Here is a 20,897-nt window from a genome sequence, read left to right as displayed (position 1 = left end):
GTATCCCTGGGTCCATTCAAGGCCAGGAAGGGCAAAAAAATCATTACAGCAACTGACAACTCTATTAACGGACTGTACAGCTAATCAATATTTGTGCTAAAATATTGCTGTAAGACACATTAAATCTATACATATCTCACAATAACTGACTATTCTTGCTAACAGGAAAGAATTTGTGGTGGTGTATCGGCTATTTTGACTTCTGCCCTTCACATCAAACTCTTAGTCCCATCCTTAAAGGGTCATAACTCACCTAGACAGGACATTGCAAAGCAAAGGAAGCTAGAAACTAACACAGCAATGATACTTGTATACCACAAACATAAACGATCCAACCAATCAATCTCCACTCTCGAACTCTGGGGACATCAGCTGGGAATAAGGGGAGCATTAGCGGTGTGTTTCCCTGTAAAGTTTGGGATCAGAACTTTTAGAAACAGTGGTAACATTGTATTACTAGGATTCAACACAGAGCCAACTCGGCACAGAGATTTTATATCTAATGCAACAGCAAATGGGATGTAGACAACACAAACAACATCTCTGCTCCACATAAAGCCCAGTTTAAAACCATAGGCTTCCAGAGACATTGATATTCATACCCGAGACGGCATAACAGATACTGAATGAGCGATTCTTATTTATTGTAACGCTCTGATTCGTGCAGTCTCTTCGTCTTAAAAATCATCCATGCCTGATATTGCTCCGCAGCAACTTCACGTGTATTCTAGACTTTCAATGCAGAGCTTTCCCTTTTTTCTTCTCCTCTCCTTGTTACATCCTCGTTTATCTTATTCATACCTTTCTCTTTTTGAATTTGCTCATTACTCTCACCTTCAGTTTTGTTCTCTTTACCTGAGTTTTTAAAAGCTGATTCCAAATGTTTGCACAGTCTGCTGAAGGTTAAAGTCGGTGCTTTGTGAAGTGCTTTTGTGTCAAAGAATCATATCTAATTGGCATGGTGAAAAAACACATTTTATAATAAAAATATCTTTGGTTAAGAAGTGGTGAATTTATTCAACCCCACACAAATGACTTGAAAATTCAATTTATTCACTTTAGTGACTCAATAAAATGTGAAAACATTCAACCTCATGTTGAGAAAATATGTAGCTATTCCTTTTCTTTCTAAATTGTATTCATTTGGTGTATGGAGCTAGATATTAGGCTTAAGTTTAAACAAAAAAGAGACCAATTAACCAATTAAAAAGCTCTATAGTATAAATATTTCCCAACTGGCAAGCAAGTTATTACTTTGGTTGCTAACAGATTCCCATGGTTCCTTGTATATGACATGAGTGATAATGACCTATCTGCCAGTACTCGCTAACTACTAGTTAAGCGATAGGAAAACTGTAACACAAACCAGAAACAGAACAAACATTCTCCTTCTAAGCACAGTTTTGAAGAGTATCAGAGTATTTGCATGTAAGTGGACGTGTTCACTGCAAACTATGAGCCTGATTTACTTTATCCTACACTGCCACTATTTCAAAACGTAGGACAAGTTTATCTAATTTGGTTAGCGGTTATGTGAAGGCAAAACTGATAGATATTATGATATATATACACAAATAAATAATATTCAATAAAAAGACCAAATTTAAAACCTAGCTAACTGCTATATACCCATAGCTGCAGCCTAGTAGCGATAACATTTAGCGCAACTAGACATTGCTATATAAATATACCTTTATTTGTGTAGCACTGTTCAAGTTTTTTCATCAAATTTTTGAAAGTGTATATTTTTGAACTCTTCTGCTCCAATAGCTTTTCCAACTGTTAAGCTAGGGCTAAGCTAACTGCCTCCTCTTCTCATGTAGCCCTCAGTAAAAATACAAATTAAAAAGCTACATTTCTCAAATGTGTGTCTTCAGTTAAATTGGTATTACAGAGGGAAGTGATTTTTTTGTGGACTGGATAGAGTCACAGCAGTCAGCACTCTTTGCACTGATGCTAAACTCAGTTTTACTGATTTATCAGTTTAACTCAATCTCTGCCTCTTTTCATATCCACTCCTTTCCCTCCCTGACCATCTCTAAAGGTATTTCCACACATTAACTTTGGAAAATGTGTAAAGAATCAGGTCAGGGAATTGCTCTTCCTCAAATGCAGCTAACAACAGTATACAGTTAGCACTAACAGCCTTCTCTCTTCCCGAAATACTTTGTATGGTTTAGAGGAGGGTGCTGCTTGAGTGTGTATGAGGCAGAAGACAGGATGACCACTCAATAGCTGCGAATACCCCGGACTATTACCAGTGCTATACCAATATTGGAAGTGAGGGTAAAGATCGTTAATGTCCAGTCTGATTGCACAGTACATTTGCTTTCTCATTTGCACCTCCGTTGGGTAATGTGTATAAAAGTACAGGGCTGAAGTGAATGTGTAAAAATGGCTTTCACCTACCTACTCATGCTCCTTGTTTTCTTTTCACCTTGCTACTCCCCTCTGTGCATTTTCTTCTTCACAGTATGCTTATTTTCACCTTTTTTCTCCTCCCCACCCTTCCTCATCTCCCCCTCTTGTCTGTACTTTCTCTGTGTTCATCTCCTTCTCTTCACGTTCCCTTTTCTTTCTCACCTCTCATCTTCTCTACAGACTAGCAAAATGTAAATAACCCCGAATGCAGCACCATGCCATCAAAAGCACATCAGCCTGTAAGAGAAACCCAAACTCCATCAAAACAACCCCATAAATAAATTCATTGAAAAACTAAATAAGAGATTTTAGCCTCTTTTTCTTTATTTTTCTCTCAAATCTCGGGGACTTTGCTGATTTAGCAGCCACGCATAGATAACTGCTTTGTCAGTGTGTGTGCACATGTGAGCATGAATGCATTTGCATAATTTTGAGAGTTATTATGGTGCAAATAATGTGTGGGTTTGAAAGTGAGCAAAGCAGTCCTTCTCTGAGCTTAGTTTTATATTATGCATAGTTCTGCATCTTTAAAATAATCTTTTTTTTTGGCTGTTACCCTGCAGAGAGTGTAGCTAAGGCCCGCCCGGGGTGAATCCTTTCTCCTTCATCTGAATCAGTACAAATCTCAGCAACTTATTTTTATATTCAGAGATTCACGTCACGAATGAATTTTAGAGTAAATCAACAATTCGTTTCACCCTTTGCCATACAGACAGCTTCATAGCTGGCTGTTTTTCAGACTGGTAATGGTACTTTCAGAAGAGTCTCCCAGAACTTCCGTAAGTGAAAATATAGATGACACAGCATAAAAACTGTTGCAGGTAGAGGCCTGCTATAGAAAAAGGACAAAATAACAGCTCTATTTACTAAGAAAGCTCAATAGTTCTCAAGGCTAAATTATTAAATGCTGCATTATTCAGATTGATGCTTTAATGTGAATCAAAAATTATTTTGTACTATTTTCTAGCCTTTAGTGTCTCATAGAATATTCAACAGTTTTACCTCATGGGTCTTGACCTGTCATTAAAATTAATCCTCTGAGAAGTTTCAAAGGGATTTAAGATAAATGCAGTGACAATATGCCTCTCTGGTGTAAAGTGGAATCAATGTGACCTTAATTATATTTAAACTGTACTTTTTAATATATTACTTGTGAAAAAAACTGGAATACTACGCATGGATTACAGGCCTGTAGCACTGACTTCCCACGCCATACACACCCTGGAAAGACTCATCCTTGACCAGCTACAACTTCTTTTTAAGGCCACATCAGGATCCCCTTCAGTTTACCAGGCCTGCCTTGGAGATGAGGATGTCATCGTCTACCTCTTTTGATGCATTGTCATGACCATTGATCAAGAACTACTGATCAATGGAGTAGCATTCACAGAGTTGGAGAATGGCTGCAATCACAGCATTGTAAGATGGGGAAAGATGGTGTCCGATCACTGCAGGCCAGTGGCCACTCTTTCAATGATGAGGATGTACACATTCTGGAGAGGGAGGAACGCTGGTTTGAGAGGGCAGTCAAGGAGGCCATTTATGTGAAAAGGGAAAGGACAGTGTCTGAATCAAGGATGGGGCCTAAGGGTACATATTAGGCCCCCTGCTGGAGAGGCAAATTTTGTCCAAGATAAGGACGATGCTGGACAATACTTCCCACCCACTGCATGATCAGAATCAGAATACTTTATTAGTCCCGAAGGAAATTAGGGAAATGATGTTCAGTGAGAGACTGAGGTTACCCAAATGCACCACTGAACGACACAGGAAGTCATTCCACAGTGCAATAGTTCCACCCTTTTGCACATCATCTACAGTGAAAATAACAAATAACAAAGTTTTACAGTTCAGAGTAAAATGTCAATCATATAGGTCTCTGTAATATACTGGATATTTGTAATTGAGCTATTTCTTATAGTTGGTAAATTTGTAATGTATTGTATTATTAAATTTAGTTCAGTCCTTTACTGTTATTATTGTCTTGGAGCAACTGTAATTACATAATTAAGCAATCCTTAAATATAAAAAGGTCCCATGTGAAAGTTTTACGAAGCGTGAAGGCATAATCAGACATTTTTAAATCTGCGCTCTCCTTTATCTAAATGGCTGTTTAAATGAATACAATTTTAAAAAAAGCTAAAACAAAAAGAAGAAGAAGAAGAAGAAGAAGACAAAGCTTACATTCTTTGATAATAAGAACGACTGTTTTGTACTGTTATAGTTACGGGAAACCTTCATTTTAACAGCTTAGTATTAAGTCACACTTACTTTGTTAAAATAAGATCAAAATCAAAATATACATGTGAGACTATAGCAAAATTTCCTTTTATCCAAAGAAGTTCAGTTAAGTAATTTAAATAATTGAATCACTACCCAATATAAATCCAGCTGAGCTACTAGCAAGTTACTTCAAAATGTAGATAAATTACTCGATTGATTTAATTGAGTTCTGTGATGATCCTAGGTTCTGGGCTCTGGGGTTTGAGTTTTGGACTTTCGGATTATTGTTGTTCTCTTTTGTTCTTGATTTGTTTATTGTTCAGGGATTTATTTCTGTGCTAGGCTAATTTCAGTTTTCAGTTATTAGTTTCCTCTGTTTTATCCTCCTGTGCCAAGTTCTCTTGTGTTCCGTGTTCCAGTTTTTCATTTCCTGTTTTATTTTGATAATCATTTGTCTCTTGTGCCTTATGTTTAATTTTACTTCCTCCCTTGTCATTATCTTGATTATCTTGATTAGTTTTTGTCTCGTTTCTCCCAGCTCACTCCACTCTGCCCTGATTTCTCTTCTGTGTATATATAGTGTCAGCTTGTTTTTGTCCTTTATTAGTTTGTCATCTCTGTGTGTTTCCAGCCCATTTAGAGTCAGCTTGTCCTCCTGTTGGATTGCTGTTTTCTATAGTCATCATATGGACTTACAACCTTGTCCTGCAATCAGGTCCTCATCTAGCAAACCCCATGACAAATTCACTCTTTTCCCAACATGCACTGAGAAAAGTAGAATGGGAGGCAGACTTCAGTTTTCAGGCACCTGTTTCTGCCACCAAATGAACAGATTGAATAGACGAATGCAGGTGAGGACCACTCGTTATGAATATTATGAGTATTATGAATTTAACTGGAATACTGGGGGTGTATGTTTAACTACATTTGCTATTGTTTAACACTTCTCTATAAATTACACCAAACTTTTCTGTGTGTGCGTGTGCGTGCGTGTGTGTGTGTTGAGCTGATCAGAAGCACTGCTAAGCTTTGTTTGCTGGCTTCTCAAACATAAGAAGATCAGAGCGTGCTTGTGTAAAAAAGCATCAGGGCTGCTCAGAAATCCTCTGCTACATCATCGTATCACTGCTTGTTACCTTCCCTGCCTGCTTTCAAAATCTTCTTTTCATCATGAAACACTCCCTGAGGGTGGGCCAGCTCTCTAGCTCCTCATTTTGTCAATATGAAACTTTGCATGATGATTAATGCTGGTCAAAGACACTCGTTCAGAAAAGGAAGGCAAAAGGCACACATAGAAAGAAAGCAAAAGCAGCTGTTATAACTCCACACATACCCACATTCATCAGCTTAACGCCGGCACACACTGTTAGATAAATGAAGTTCAGGGTTGGTACAGTGTGACGCAACACAGAGCTAAAAATGTCAAAAAACCCCTCCTCTGCCGCTGTGACCTTGCATGCTTATAAATGCATATGTGGATTAATGATTTGCATGCTAACTAATGAACTAGCATTTCTTTATTTTTGCAGTTGCATCCTTGCTTGACCAAAGGAAAATAAATTATCTAGAGCGCACACACCAACACACACTCAAGTGACACATGAGTACAGTGAATATTTTCCACGGCTCTGACAGGCAGGAGGCAGTAACACAGTGTGACAGCGTAGTGTGACTATTATGCAAGAAAGAACAGGACAGTGAGGATACAGCGGAGCTGCAGGGAGGAAAGCTTTAGCGTGCTCTGTGTGATGTATATAATCCAGAGACAACACATTCAACAGCCACCTCCACTGAAACACAGCAGGTGGGTGGCTGCTGAAGAATTCTCCACTCGGGGGGAACTTACAGCACTTTTTTTGGAGACTCAAGTGCAAAGACCGAAAGCAGCCAGATTAAAAAGATAAAAAAAAAATACAGAAGAAGGCCACAGTGCTTTTATAAGATTCATTGTGCTATGATGAGATTATATAAACAGTTTCTGATTTTTTGGCTAGCACCGTCACCTGTACAGTTTCCTCCATTTTCCTCTCACATGGAAACAGGATGTATGCAAGGTGACGGGAAATTTGATGCAGATATAAATACGAGTGTGCATGTTTTTCCATCTCTCTGTGCTAGCCCTGTAATGGACCTGTTCCACAGTGTACCCCACGGCTCAAAATCATCTGGGACCAGTTCCAACCCTCCTGTGACCCTAGATGGATACAGGTTTGGAAAATAAGTTAATGGATGAATAACTTCATAATTATTCATAAAACTACAAAATATTGAGCTTAACAAAAAAGGTCCTGCCCTGTTTTGCACTCTCTTCCATAACAGTCCACTAACATTCATCATATTCATCATAACTGAGTCAGTTATTCAATACCTGACAGTCACTGAAAACTTAATTAGGAATATAAAAAGAAATAGAACATTTGATTGGCATAAATTACAAAATCCATTTTACTATTATTTCAAGTCTTTATCAAGTCCTGTTATGATTGGAATCATAGTTAATGTGATTGGAAGGGTACAGTTCTCATAAACTCACAAATTAGGTTCAGTTTTTGATTCCTTTCAAGTTAACAACAACTGTTCTTAGTAATAGATGGTTACTCATGAAATTACCCAGTCGGCTGATCATGTGGCAGCACAGCAATAGATAAAATATTAGAAAAGTCTGCTAATGTTCATATCAAAACCAAAACTGGGTTTAATTGTCAGGCCTACATGAACTGGTATGGGTGTTTTTGAACCACTGTGGACTTTGGCAGTCTAGGGTTCATTCAGAAAAAAGAAAACATCAGGGATCGGCAGTTCAGGGGACAGAAACGCCTTTTTGATTAGAGGAAAGTCAGAGGAAAATGGCCAGCATGGATGGAGATGACAGAAAGGCAGTACACAGTAACTTAAATAATGGCTTTTTATAACAGAGCAGAAAAATATCTCGGGATGCAGCCTCGAGGCAGATGGGTTGCAACAGCAGAAAACCACATCAGGTCACACACTTGTGAGACTAAAACAGAACGGAGACTGCAGTGGGAGCAGGCTTAAACAAACTGGAAAGTTTAAACTAGAAAATAGTGGCCCAGTCAGGTTAATATAAATTTCTGCTAAAGCTACAGATCCTAGGCTTGGAAGGCACCGCAGTACAAGTCCATGGACCCTGCCAATGGACCCAGCTCAACTTCTTCTCACTCAGAAGCAGAAGCAGGAAACTGGTGCCGACTGCTAGAGCCAGGCCAGGCTAGCTTGAATGCATAGCCCAGAAAAAAGGCAAAAAAAACAAAACAAAACAAAAAAAAAAGATTTCAAAAAGAACAGACCAAGATGGACATTTTTAAAACCTTATAAAATAAAATAATATGACATTTCTACGCTGATTTTATGTCATTTTGCAAGAGACCATGAACATTGTCACACAAGGAAGTGGTAAAACCATCCTTCAAACTGGACCTTCATAGTCGTCTGGCAACTCCTCCTCAATATACTCAGAAGGGATTGATTAGAAACTTTGCAGCAAGCAAGCAATCCAGGGTCACTATATGATCTTACTCATCTCAGCCTCAGTGTTCACACTGAAAGCATTCACCTCAACAGCTTTTATTCTGAATCAGTCGTGATGAAGAAAAAAAAAAAATCACACAATTACACCAAGTATAAGTGGAATAAAATGCTCCATAGAAGCTGAGTTACAGTTGGACTCCTGCTGTGAAACCATTAACCAGCAAAGTCTTCCTAACTACTAGAGCCACCACCCAAAAAGCTCTAATTTTATGTCTTATCCAACACTTTTTCCTTCTTAACAAAGATATCTGTCCGCTAGAGAGATCTGTCTTGAAAAGTTTCATTGCTCTGCAGCACTCTTGACAGAGGAGATGCACAGACCCATGTACCATAGACCTGTTTGATTGGATTAATCAGAAATGTCTCCAGCTCTCCTCTCTTATTCCCACAAGTGGAGTTAATTGTACTAGTGCAATGGAGTGAAGTAGAAACGGGAGCTGAGTCTGATGTCCTGCCTCAGTTCCCTTCTGCGTGCAGAAATGAGCTGGGAGAGGAAGAGGAGGAGTGGGTGGCTGTGGTGCAGGTTGGACGATGTGCAGCAGAGAGTGGGTGATAATAGAGGAAGATTTTTCTTTCAGAACTAGCACATCTGTGTGCTGCGAGAGGGAAAACTGACGAATGGCCTTCTGCTTTTTTAAATTTTTTTAGTTATGGTAGTTTCATAACAGCGTGGTTCGTAGAGATAACTCAAAAAGTGCTTTTTTTAAAGACGCACGTGAGGATGTGTACTAGATAAACTATGTCCTCCCGAATTTGTTATCATTACCAGACTGTTGTAGGAAGATGTTAGCTTTATCTTGGGGAGATGGGCAAGTAGCCAATGTAGTGGAAGCTAATGGGGAATTGACTAGATGCACAAAGACCTGAGATGGGGCTTGTAGTGCGATCATAGTGTGTGCAAAATGGCACTGTAAAATGACTCTGCTGTGTTGGTAAACTGGAAGCATGCTGTGAGTATATCACAGGTCAACATATTTAAGTATTTTAAAGATCAGAAGCAAACTTTTTAAACCAGTTTTGTAATCAACAGGTAGCCAAGAGAGATGTTTTTAGAATTACACTAATATCATCTCTTAGAAGCTCTTTGGAATATTCGGAACTTCCATCAATTTGCTGCAGACTGCATTATGATCCAGTCAAAAGACAGATAGACACAGATAGACAGAGAGACAGATAGATATATATAGATATATAAATAAAAAAAGGGCAATATAGTTTCCTGTTGGCAAAAATATTTGATATTTAAAATATTTCTGAGAAGACTTGGTAGCCGTTTCGCTGCTGATGGTTGGATAAAAATACAGGTTTGCATCAGTAATACCTCCTAGGATTTGTACTTTGTCAGTGGTTTGGGGGATTGAGACTCCAAAGAGGCACAGATCTGCTGACTCTAAGTCTTTGCAATGTGATTTCAGAACAATGCTGAGGCTGTAAGAAGCACCATCCTCATGCTCCAACAGCCTTTAAATGACATGTCTGATGGCAAAAACCAACCATAGATAGGGCAAGTTTTTTTTCATTGTTCCATAACAATTTTTTTCCAGTTAATACACCAGAAAATCACACAGGACATTAGTTCAGACAGATTACAATATCTGCTGCTGCTGGATGTACATCAGCCAGCTGACCTGGTTTATACTCATCAGTGCCCCCACACTCATGTAGCTCTTTCTGTTTGCTGCTGCTTCTTTTCGTCACCTTGCTTTCACCCTACATTGATTCAACTCTAGAATCAAGCAGGTGCTCTCTACCATGTCGCGTTGACTTCTGTTCCTGCGACTGTCACATTGAAAGTATCGTATGATAAGAAAAATGTGCCTGCTTACTCTCTCTTTTCCCAGGGGGCTTCTTTGTTCTCCCTGCCAAGCCTTGTGGATGCTTTAATTTGTCCACGGAGCATATATAACTGAATTACCAAACCAGAGGAAAATTTAAAAATGGCTGTCAGCCATGCATTAAAAGATATTTATCATAATTCCCTAAAGGACCTTGGACATTTTCCTTTTATTGCAGTCACCCCTAAGTTGATAAACTCTTTGTTCGCTAAGCAAAAATGCACTCTTCATATTTTTCACAACACATACCTGGAGCTAAATCAAAAGCTGGAGAAGTAGAGGAGGGAAGGCATTACATAATATAGAAAATGGGGATAATAACGCACTATTGGACAGACAGTCCTTGAAAGCATTTGTAGAGTTGCGTCGCTGTTTCACGAATGGTGGGGGAAAAGAAATCTTTTTCACAAATTGTGAAGGTGATTGAGGTGAAGTCGACGTGCTCTTACAAGATCCATCCATCCATCCATGTGCTTGATAGTCTCTTTTGCTACTGTACACTTAAGCTGCTGAATGAAGTGTGGGGAAATGTTCTTAAATCTCTTGGTCATTAGTAAGACAAGATTTGCCTCATGAACAAGTGAAACTATCCCCTTACTCACTTCATTATTGTACCGGCCCTCGCCAAACTCTCCTGTCACATTGTCTTTTTATTACCACCACACATTTAAAATAAGACCATTTCATATTACCAAATACAAAAGAATAGAGCTCAGCCGACACAGCAACTTTAAAACTGATACTGATATTATTCTGATAAATAACATTTAGTCTAGTCATTTATTTACTCACTGACACTCTGCCCAACTCAACACATATTGCTAACAGGGAAATTGCAGAGTGCCCTCTGGTGGACAGGCTTTGGAGCATCAACAAGCACGAGCTGAAGGGTGTTTCTCCCGTCTCTATTTTTACCTATCTTCCTTTATAAACCCATACTGATATATTGGCCGATAAGTCAATCAGGCTCTAAAAAACAACATCCTAAGTATTTGTACAAATATCTGTTGTATCTTTAGGTATCAGTTTACTGACATATACTTGTATCAGTACGTCTCGTGTGTGTTTAACGAAAAAAAGTCAAACAATGATCTAAGAATAAATCAGGGCAACTTGAAAAAAGGTACAAAAGACTTGATGTTTGCTGCTGACCTGACCCAAGGGTGAAAACAGCTTCTTAACCTAGACGTGTGACTGAACTTACCAAAGGCTGCTCAAAGTGTTGAGCCAAAAATATCCCGATTCTTACACCATTGTCAAGACTTCACAGAAACATGCACAGTCCTTGTGCTGCATGTGCATATGATGCTGGCTCAGGCTCTGATGAAAGCCACCGCTGGGAGGTTTACAGAGAGGAAGGGGAAAGGGCAAGGGAAGGAGGGTGCGTGGAAAGAGTGAGCGTCTGCACGTGTGGTGAAGGCTGGTCTTGCACTCAAGCCCTTGGGATAGGAACAGTCTTTGCCTAAGGCTAATGCTGGATGTTCAGAGAGGGTGAGAGAATAGTGAGGAAAGAAAACACTCCCTCTCTCTTCTTCTTTCTCAGCAATAGCCACCAAGGAGGAAGTGGTGCTGACAGTTGTGCAAGTGGCATGTGCCCTCTCTGCCACAGGCTCAGGCCACACTGAGCAGCAGGGACAGCTAGTTCCCCCGGGCTGGCATTAAGCAAGCAGGACCCGTTTCAGGCAGTGGCCACAGCCCGTGGCATCAAAACCAGGATAAAGAGAGGAAAATTACTTTGAGGGAAAGAAGAGAGGCAGACAGGAAAAAAATAGATGTGAAGAGCTGGAGGGTTAGAGAGGAGGAAGAAAATACAGTGAGGCAAAGGTGCTGGAGCAGAGAGCAGATAGTATAAAGGGGTGATTTAGTCATTTAGCTGATGCTCCTCTTTCCAGAGCAGTTTTCAAAGAAAGAGCACATGGAGATTGGTGGACACATCGACTGCTCACACGTTTCATACCCATGAACTTTGTTTCCTTTTAACGAACCAGAGGCAGATTTCATGGACACTGCACACTCTGATGTGTACTCCTGTTCTTTTATCTCTTCATCCCTTTATCCTACTCCTCCAGTTGTTTTACTGAATCCTGAGAGACTTAACTGGCCAGCCTTTTAGTTCACTCAGCTGGAGATCCATCCTTCCCCGCTGCATCTACAGCTCGCATTCTTAGAAGCCTTTCAGCTTCAGATACTTGTTGTTATGCTGAGACCCCCCCCCCAAACAAGGGGCAGTTGTTACTGTCTAGAAGCAGAAGATGTCAAAGAAGCAGCTACTGAGGCAGAAATATGTTCCAAAAAAGTGGAATTTATTTATCTTAAGTCTTAATGAAAGACAAAATTAATTCACTAGGGAATCTGACCAAATACAAAGGAACTAGTAAAAATAAAACTAGATAAAATACCACCTCCTCTCTCCTCCGCTACTCAAGCCCATGCACCTGGACCGTACCATTTACACAGGTAAGGAAGGAGTGTTCAACATGAACATCTAAGGTTCAGCCAGGCAACACCATGTTCAGCCTATTAAATATCTATCGCTCATGTCCAGTTGTAGTTCGTTTTAACGTCTCTGTATTTATGTTCTGCTTGTGTATATATATGCCTATTTAAAATTGTCTGTTTAAAAAACTCTATTTTTTTGTATTGAGAAAGCAAAATGAACCAGAGTGAAATCCCTTGTTTGTGTGCACAAATTGTTAAAATAAAGATGATTCTGATTGTGTGAATGTAAACGGGAATGGTTGTCTGACTCTCTGTGTCAGGCCTGTGTCAGGCTGGGAATCTGTCCCTGCCTCTCACCCTATGGCAGCTGGGATAGGCTGCAGCCCCCCCTCGGCGACCCTGATAAAGTTAAGCAGGACAGAATGGATGGATGGATGTATCAGCAGAAGAGCGGCTGATTTTACAAAGAAAGATAGAACTACACTATGGGGAAAATATGAAGAGATTAAACACATTGAAAGCAACACAGCTTCTGCAGATCAAATCAGTGGCGTGAGTGTGCTTGAGAAGAAAACCACTGTAGAGTAATATACTATCAAAAGTGTGTGCTTTAGTCAATAAGACTGGAAAAGATCTTCTATATTAATCAAGTTTAGCGTATTTAAAGCCAGAAAAGAAAGCACAAATGCCGACTTTGTGAGATGACAGACTTATCAATATCAAAGCTCTATCACTAAGACACCGGAGAATCTGATGGATTATAATCAAGTATTTGATTACATTAATGTTTAAACGCCAGCTTTATTTATTATTCCTTCAGTTGCAACCTTGATGAATTTTAACAGTTGGAAACTAAAGATTAAACACAAAACAGAATTAAATGTTTAATCTATGTGGAAATTTGTTAAAAGGTCAGCAGGTGCAGTGTAGATATCCTGTTTAAGGATAATATATTAATGTTGATAGAACAATCAAACTGTTGTAAAATCTTTTGCTGCCAACATAAAAGAAAAAACAAGGAATAAAGTTGCCTTTTCAATATCTATATTTATTTTTGAAACTTCAGAGCCCCTGTACTATCTGCCAGAATCGATTGGTCAGTAGGCAGGGATTTCATACCTGTTGATCTAATCTGGAAGCTAACCTAATCCAGAACAGCTTTGGTTCATAGCACAAGTTACTATGGCGTTATACCATGAAATAAACAATAGTACTGTTAACCCTGAAGTTACCTGGATAAGATGAAATCCTGCTTCGTACTACAGGCTTCTGGTTTAAACTGTTTGCTCAGGTCTCAGAACTGAACCATGCAGGCCTGTGTTTTCACTACTACTACTACTACTAATTACCACCTTATTCCATTTTGTGTGCACTTTTATTCTGAAACTGAAAAACAATGTAAAGGTAAAGAAATGTCTTTGCTGTACCTTTGCCTCCTCTTTTAACAAGCCATGCCTGACTTTCCTTTTATCCCGACAGCTGATAAGACATGCCCAGGCCGTGCATTCATCTGACAGGCTAACACACCACCGCACACTTGACCTTTGGGTGGTGCATGTGCAAAAGGGTGGGTGCTGCTCAGTGCTCATAAAGCCACATTGTCATCATTAATAAACCTCCGAAATCTCAGCCTGAGGAAGATTCAATGTGATCATACTTAATAAATGCAAATAGTTGACACTGAGCTAGACACTATCCATAATCACTGCTGACATTTCTGCACTCTTCTATGAATGGTGGGGTTTTATTTTATGGTTTATGTATGATCTGTAGCACTTGTTGCCAGTGCGTGAAAGTGGAGATGCTCCTGCATTGTGCCCTTGCTTTGTACTCTGAATGCAGCAGCAAGATGCTGTTAAAGTTTGTGCAAATGGCAACTGCTGTGAAAGTGAGAGCAGAGCCACATTTCTGAGGTTAAGATGCAGCTGTGTTTCGAGCTGAATGATATCATTACCATCCTGCATGCTGATGTTTGGCAGCCAGTGCTTAATATTTATACATAAACTTTATGGTAATGCCAAAACCTTTGTAAAGTACAATACAAATGAAACTTTTGATCTTATGATTTCACAAAATGAAATAAGGAAGTAACCCAAGTTATTACAATTCATCTTGTGGGTACTCCAAATGTGTGAATCAAATGTCAAGACAATCGATTGAACAGTGTTTGAGCCAATTCACACGAATCCACAAATGTCAACCTCATGGTGGAACCAGAGGAAAGGTCAGGGGATCACCAATGCCAGCAGGAAACTTACATTTCCATCTGTTAATATGATATATTTTAGTGTGGATCAACTAGCTGGACTGACAGGGACAACTAAGGTCTTGCTAAAAAACAAGATCTTCCATAATAAAAGCTGAAGAAGAAACTTGTTACTTGGTTTAAAAAAAGCCTCAGCTATGTTCACACGCAGCAATATCCCCACTCCATAGTCTTTCAATAGCTTGTCCAAATGTGTTTCCAGGGATTTTTCAGGGCCTTCAGCCTACTCTGTGAAACGCTCTAAAACAAGCCAGCCCTGAAAAGTGAAGGTGGATGGTGGGAGGAGATGTGAGCCTTCAAATGAAGCACTACCCAGCCTTCAGGCTCAGCTGTATTTGCTTTTTTCTGCATAAGTTTCTTCAAGTATTTATTATATACTATTATACCAAATATGAGTATAATTTCAAATATTATTTTATTATCAAGTATTATTATAATTTATAATTATTGAGTTTGAGGCTTTTTACAGTACCTCTCATGATTTACAGAGTAAAGGTGTGAGGAACCAGATGCAGAAAACAAGTGAGCTATTTATTAAGGCTGATTAAATGTCTTAACAAAAAACTAAACAAGGAGTAAGGAATACGGGGAACACACAACAGGAACAAGCAGGAAACGTACAAGTTGACTAGACAGAATAACAACAAAGAACAAAAGTAAACTTTAAAGTAGAAACATGTGGGGAACCAAACACAGCTGACACTAATCAAGGATCACAAGACAAGGGAAGTAAACAAGACACAGAAGATAACAGCTACCAAAATAAAACAGGAAGCAATAAGGTAAAGGTTAGAGTCTAATAATTCTAATTAAAACTCAAACAACAAACAGAAACTAGATTGCAAAAGGTAGCAAAAAAAGACTAAAGACCAAACTGAGAAAATAATCATAAAGAAATCAACCAGGAACTATCTGCTACATAAACACAGTGAATCCAAATATAATACAAAAATTTAAAACTCCAGCAAAAAAACCAAAACAAAACATGTCGTCCCTGACAGCAGCATTTTGGAATGAATAAAAATACAGAATAAATACAGAAAAAGGTCAGTGAGAACTCTTTTTCTATAATTTTTTTTAGCACAACACTGTATGAATCGACCCCTCCAGCTACTGTATGTTTATTGGACAGCACTGTTGGAGTTTCCTCCGCAGCTGAAAAGTAAACTACAACACACTGTGGAAACACAGATAAAATGTAAAATACATCCAGAGTAATACTTATAGAGCCTTCTCAGTCAAATCTCAGTGGGACTATCTTATCTAAAGGATAAAACCTTGCCTCAAGTTTATATTATTTCTAAAGGCATTAAACATTAAACACTTAGCCAGTCAGTATTACTTCATTCAACTCACTCGCTGTTCTGATGTTGCAGTGTGATGTAAAGATGCACAAACTCCATTTTGTCACTGAACTGGCAAAAAGACAAAAAGTCTAATTTGGGATTGTGTTTCTGGTCATCTGATGAATATACAGTCGATATTTTGTGCCCTTATAAAGAGACATTTCACCCCATAATCAAATTACCATATTTTTCATCTGGTCTGTAGTGCTCTTTATCGATCTACTGTAGACTGCTCCTGGTGTGACTTGCCAAGTTTTGTAGATAGTGGCTGTAGAGATGTCTTCTCTTTAGTATAATGGAACCTGATGGCATTTGCCTTCTGCTGGTCAAAGTGCCCCACAAATACATTAGGAAAACTCAGCAGCTATGCCTCGTTCCAGAAATCATGACCCAGTAATTCAACTACGAAAACCTTGGTGTGTTTCATAGTTTTTTCACTCTATTCTCCCAACAAAAAGAAGTATACACATAGCTAATACTGCCGGTTAAATGAGGAGGGGATTATATCAAGAGGCTAAAAAGTTATTGGACAAACTAACACAATTTTAAATTTCGGGATTTATTTTAATACTTGGATGAAACTCATTTGTAGTCGATGACTGCCTAAAGTCCATGGACACTTGAGATGCTCCATCGCCTTGCTGCAAACAATCTGCGGACTTTGACAATGACACTTGCATCTCTTTAACATGAAATAAACCCACCTAAACCTACCAGTTTATCAGTCAACTGCTAAATTCTCTTTATAATAGGGGACTGTGTGTGAAAATGTCTGCAATTCCTCCACAGTTGATTACACTTTTTTGTAAAACTCCTTGAATTAAAGCTGAAAGTCTGCAATTCACTCGCATCTTGTTATGATTTAATTTAAAATTCTCTGTCTTGCTCAGAAACAACTTACTGTCATCATCCTTTCATACATGTCATAAGAAACTGCTCACAAGTTTAGATTATGTAGAGCAATCTGGTCAGGATTTATGGAAAGACACTGCTGCTCATTTTGTGTCTGCATGCATTGTCTTTGCTCTTTTTCTTTGACTTTTTGAGCTGATAGGCATTTAATGCCATTATATTTGTGACAATGCAGACATTTATAGAGTGAATATCTCCAAAACGGAGCAACTCACATTATAGCAAATAGCATTACGGGTCAGAGAAACAAAATCTAAATTGAATTTTTGGGTGAAATACTCCTTTAACACCCTCTTTGGTCTCCATAAGCTCCCAAGAAAAATAAGTGGGGCTTTAACTGCTATAAGTTCTACATTATTCACCACATCTACTTCAGCTTTCTGAACTTATTACAGACCTGACTCTGCCGAATTGGCAGCAGCTGTCTACAGTTTTATCTGGATGAGTGCATCCATATGGTACACAACATGTTTGGTCTAAGAAGTTAAAGTAATATCCTAAAAGAGGCTACAGGCTGTAAAGTAGAGCCAAGTCAACACTGGTATCTTCGGGCAAGTGCAGATGCCAGCTCTGATATAGATTTCTTTGTCAGTAATAAATTCAGACTGATATATCAGCCAGTATTCTTTGTGTACAAACACTGTATTTCACTAACAAGTAAGCAAGTTAATATGAGGATTCCTTGTATTTGGCATGCCTTAAGTAAAACAAATATTATTATTTTGCATTTTTTATTCTGGTTTGGTGGAAAATGTTGCTGTGGAGCTGGCAACTTAAGTATTTTAGTGTAAGAGCAAGTGTGAACTGAGTTAAATTTGAAGTGCAGAATTCAGTGTCTGAAAGTTTTCTTTTCCTAACTGGCAGTTTAATGATATATGCACAGCACTTCACTTCACATTTCATAGCAGCCAAAATAGCTCAGCTGGAGTGCAGAAATTATTTCCAGAAAAATCTGCAGCATCCAATTGTAAAGTTGAGCTATCTTCCGTTAAAGTCAGTACTTTAACTTTTGGTGCATAATTATAGACCTATACACACAACCGTTCAGTGAAGCACACATTGATCTCTTTTATCACATCCAGCCAGATGCTGACAAACAGCTGTAATCTTCTAATACTGTGTTGGCTGACACAGTCCATCCTCAAAAACCACTATTCTCAACTGCTCTATTTTCAGTTTTCTTATAATGCTATTACTCCAAGAGGACAAAGATAAGCTTCGCATTGTGAGCGTGACAGCGGGACACAGAGAAAGACAGAGAGGAAAAACAAAAGAAGAAGAAGAGGAGGAGATGCAATAGAGATGAAGGTGGCATCGTGTCTGTGGAGGAGCGTCCTGCTGTGAGTATACAACCCTGTGTGTTTATAATTATACTCTCTGAATGCGAATGCATCTGTTTATGGGACTGCAATATATTCTTTTGGAGTTAATCTGCCATCTCATATGTTCATTTCAGCTGTTAAGAAACATGAAACTGACATTTTGGGTTTGTTTGTGTGACTGATGGAGCTAATCTGTGCTACGAGAGAAGATGTCAGGGAGAGATAGAAGTCCTGTGTTTAGTTAGCTTCATTATTTCTATGTTATATCATTATGCATTGCGTTTAGCTGTTATGATTCTTTACCAACCACAGACAGATGAGGGTTCATTGCTGTAGCTGTCATTTGTTAATAGTCTGATCATCACTTCACCGGGTAATCAAACAAAGTTCAGTGCAAACAACCTCCCGAGCAGACGATAAATTCAGCTAATAGTCCCGTCTTAAGTCATCTTTCTGTCGAGCTGTCAAACGAATATTCTTCTCCCAGATTTGATTTCAGCCAACATCCACAGAAATGTCATTAGTGAACTTCAGCTAGTCATTAAAAGCTGACTGAAGTGCTTCAAAAGGTTAATTTATTTGCTAATCAGACTCCCTCTCCTGAATAATTATAATAAATCACCTCTTCCATGAAGAGCTTCAACGTCACTTGCATTCGCGATACTTGACTGTGCCACTACCGTCTCCAGGAGTGGCATAAATAATACATATTCAACACATAAAAGACGTGAATGTGCGGTGCAGTTTGAGTGTAAACCTGACAGTAGACTCTGTCCTCTACTCATGAATAAAAATAATTTAATGTAGTTTGGGTTTTATAAATTGCCTTCCTTTGCAGAAAAGTTCCATTATCAAGGATAACCACACATTTTAACGGTGAGAAAATCGCAGGCAGAGCTCAGCCGTCCACACATACCTGTTGTAAATGTCGTCGTCTTCTCCTCCCCAGCCCCAGTACTCGTTCGGGAAGCCGTTGATCTTCAGAAACTGTTTTTTACTGAGACCCGAAACACCTCCAAAGTAACCTGCGTAGGGCAGCCTGCACGACGAGAGGAAGGGAGGAGATGGCACAGATGAGACAAGAATATACTTTTACATTTTAGAGGCTGCACATGCATATTTGAAATGCATATATTACGTCGATTAAATTACATAAACAAACAAGAGCTGTCAGAAAGACTGGCGGTGGCTAAATGTTACGTTCAGCTTCAAAGGGCTGCATTTTGACAAAGTTCACTGCGCCGCTTTATGGCACGAAGATCGTTTGTGAGAAAAAACAAAAAAGTGCAATACGAGCTCAAGATCTCTGTGACTTAAACAGCTGTGTGTACGTGCATGTTCTCAGTGCAGTTAATTTCAGTGGGCTGACAGCGAGTCCTGGGCGGCATGAATACATGATAATGTGATGCATTAAGAGGAGTTTTCAAACGCTGCTTAAGAGACATGCAATTTACATTTGAATAAAATCTTTTCAGTTTGTTTCAGGCTATGAGATCTTTTCTTACCGTGTCTTGTCTTAGATGGTCTCTAAGTGGATAATTTAATGGGAGTCTTTTTACAGTAAGTGGATAATCCGCATCCGTATATAATCCACTCAGGCAACATGAAATGACCGAATGTAAAGACGGGTGAGAATATACTTGCAAATAAAGACCTCTGCAGCTTCTTTAATGGAGATTCTAGCTATAATGCTAGTTATAGCTTTAGAGGCACCGGTCACTTTATTAGGTACACCTGTGCAGATGTACATGGGAGCAACTCAATGCATGGATGGTCAAGACAGACAGAACCTGCTGAAGTTCTGAGAATGGGGGGAAGAAAGGTCATTTAAGTGACTTAGAACGTGGCGTGCTGGTTGGTGGCAAACAGGCTGCTCCGGGTATTTCAGAAACTGCTGATCTACTGGGAGTTTCCCACACAACAATCTCTAGTGTTAGCAGACAATGGTTTGAAAAAGAGAAAACGTCCAGTGAGCAGCAGGTCTCTGGGTGAAAATGCCTTATTGATTTCAGAAGAGCATGGCCCGATTGTTTTGAACAGATTAACTCAAGGTACAAAGAAGACTTCAGTCTGAATGCACAGCATGTAGAAACTTGAAGCAGATGTGCTACAGCAGCAAAAGACTGGGTCTCACGAAAATTGGACAACAGAGGATTGTACAAATGTTGCGTGGTCTGTTGAGGCTCAGTTTCTGCTGCTACATTCAGATGGTGGAGTCAGAGGCAGGTCTAAAACACATAAAACTATAGATCCATCTGAATTGTATCAATGGTTCAATGGTGGTGTAATGGTGTGTGGATATTTTCTTGGCACACTTTGGATTTCTAAAGGTTAATGTATTATATATATCAGCTAAGCATCGCCACGGCCCACCTGAGTGTTGTTGCTGACAATTTTCATCCCTTTATGACCACAGTGTACCCATCTTCTGATGTCTGCTTCTGGCAACATAGCATGCCATGGCTGTAAAGTTCAAATCATCTCAATTACCCCTTGCTGAATTCATGCCTCGAAGAATTTAAGCCTAGGAAGTTGTAGGTAATAAAGTAGTCAGTGTTTGTATGTTTGTTTGTACATATAAACA

The 20,897-nt window shown here is 39.1% G+C and overlaps 1 protein-coding gene across 1 annotated transcript in view; it reads right to left on the bottom strand.

The window, feature by feature from the left end:
• The window catches only part of b4galt2 (UDP-Gal:betaGlcNAc beta 1,4- galactosyltransferase, polypeptide 2), a 212,861-nt gene that overhangs the window by 18,198 nt on the left and 173,766 nt on the right, over window positions 1-20,897 (bottom strand). Inside the window, exon 6 of the mRNA XM_005912500.3 lies at window positions 19,230-19,352. Coding sequence (XP_005912562.1) covers window positions 19,230-19,352 — 123 coding nt within the window. The remainder of the gene's footprint in view (window positions 1-19,229; window positions 19,353-20,897) is intronic.

This window comes from Haplochromis burtoni, unplaced genomic scaffold (assembly GCF_018398535.1).
Source record: "Haplochromis burtoni strain Fernald_Lab_line unplaced genomic scaffold, NCSU_Asbu1 Contig_3, whole genome shotgun sequence".
NCBI classification, from domain to species: Eukaryota; Metazoa; Chordata; class Actinopteri; order Cichliformes; family Cichlidae; genus Haplochromis; species Haplochromis burtoni.
The sequence above is the reverse complement of the archived record's forward strand: the minus strand, read 5'-3'. Positions and strand labels throughout refer to the sequence as shown.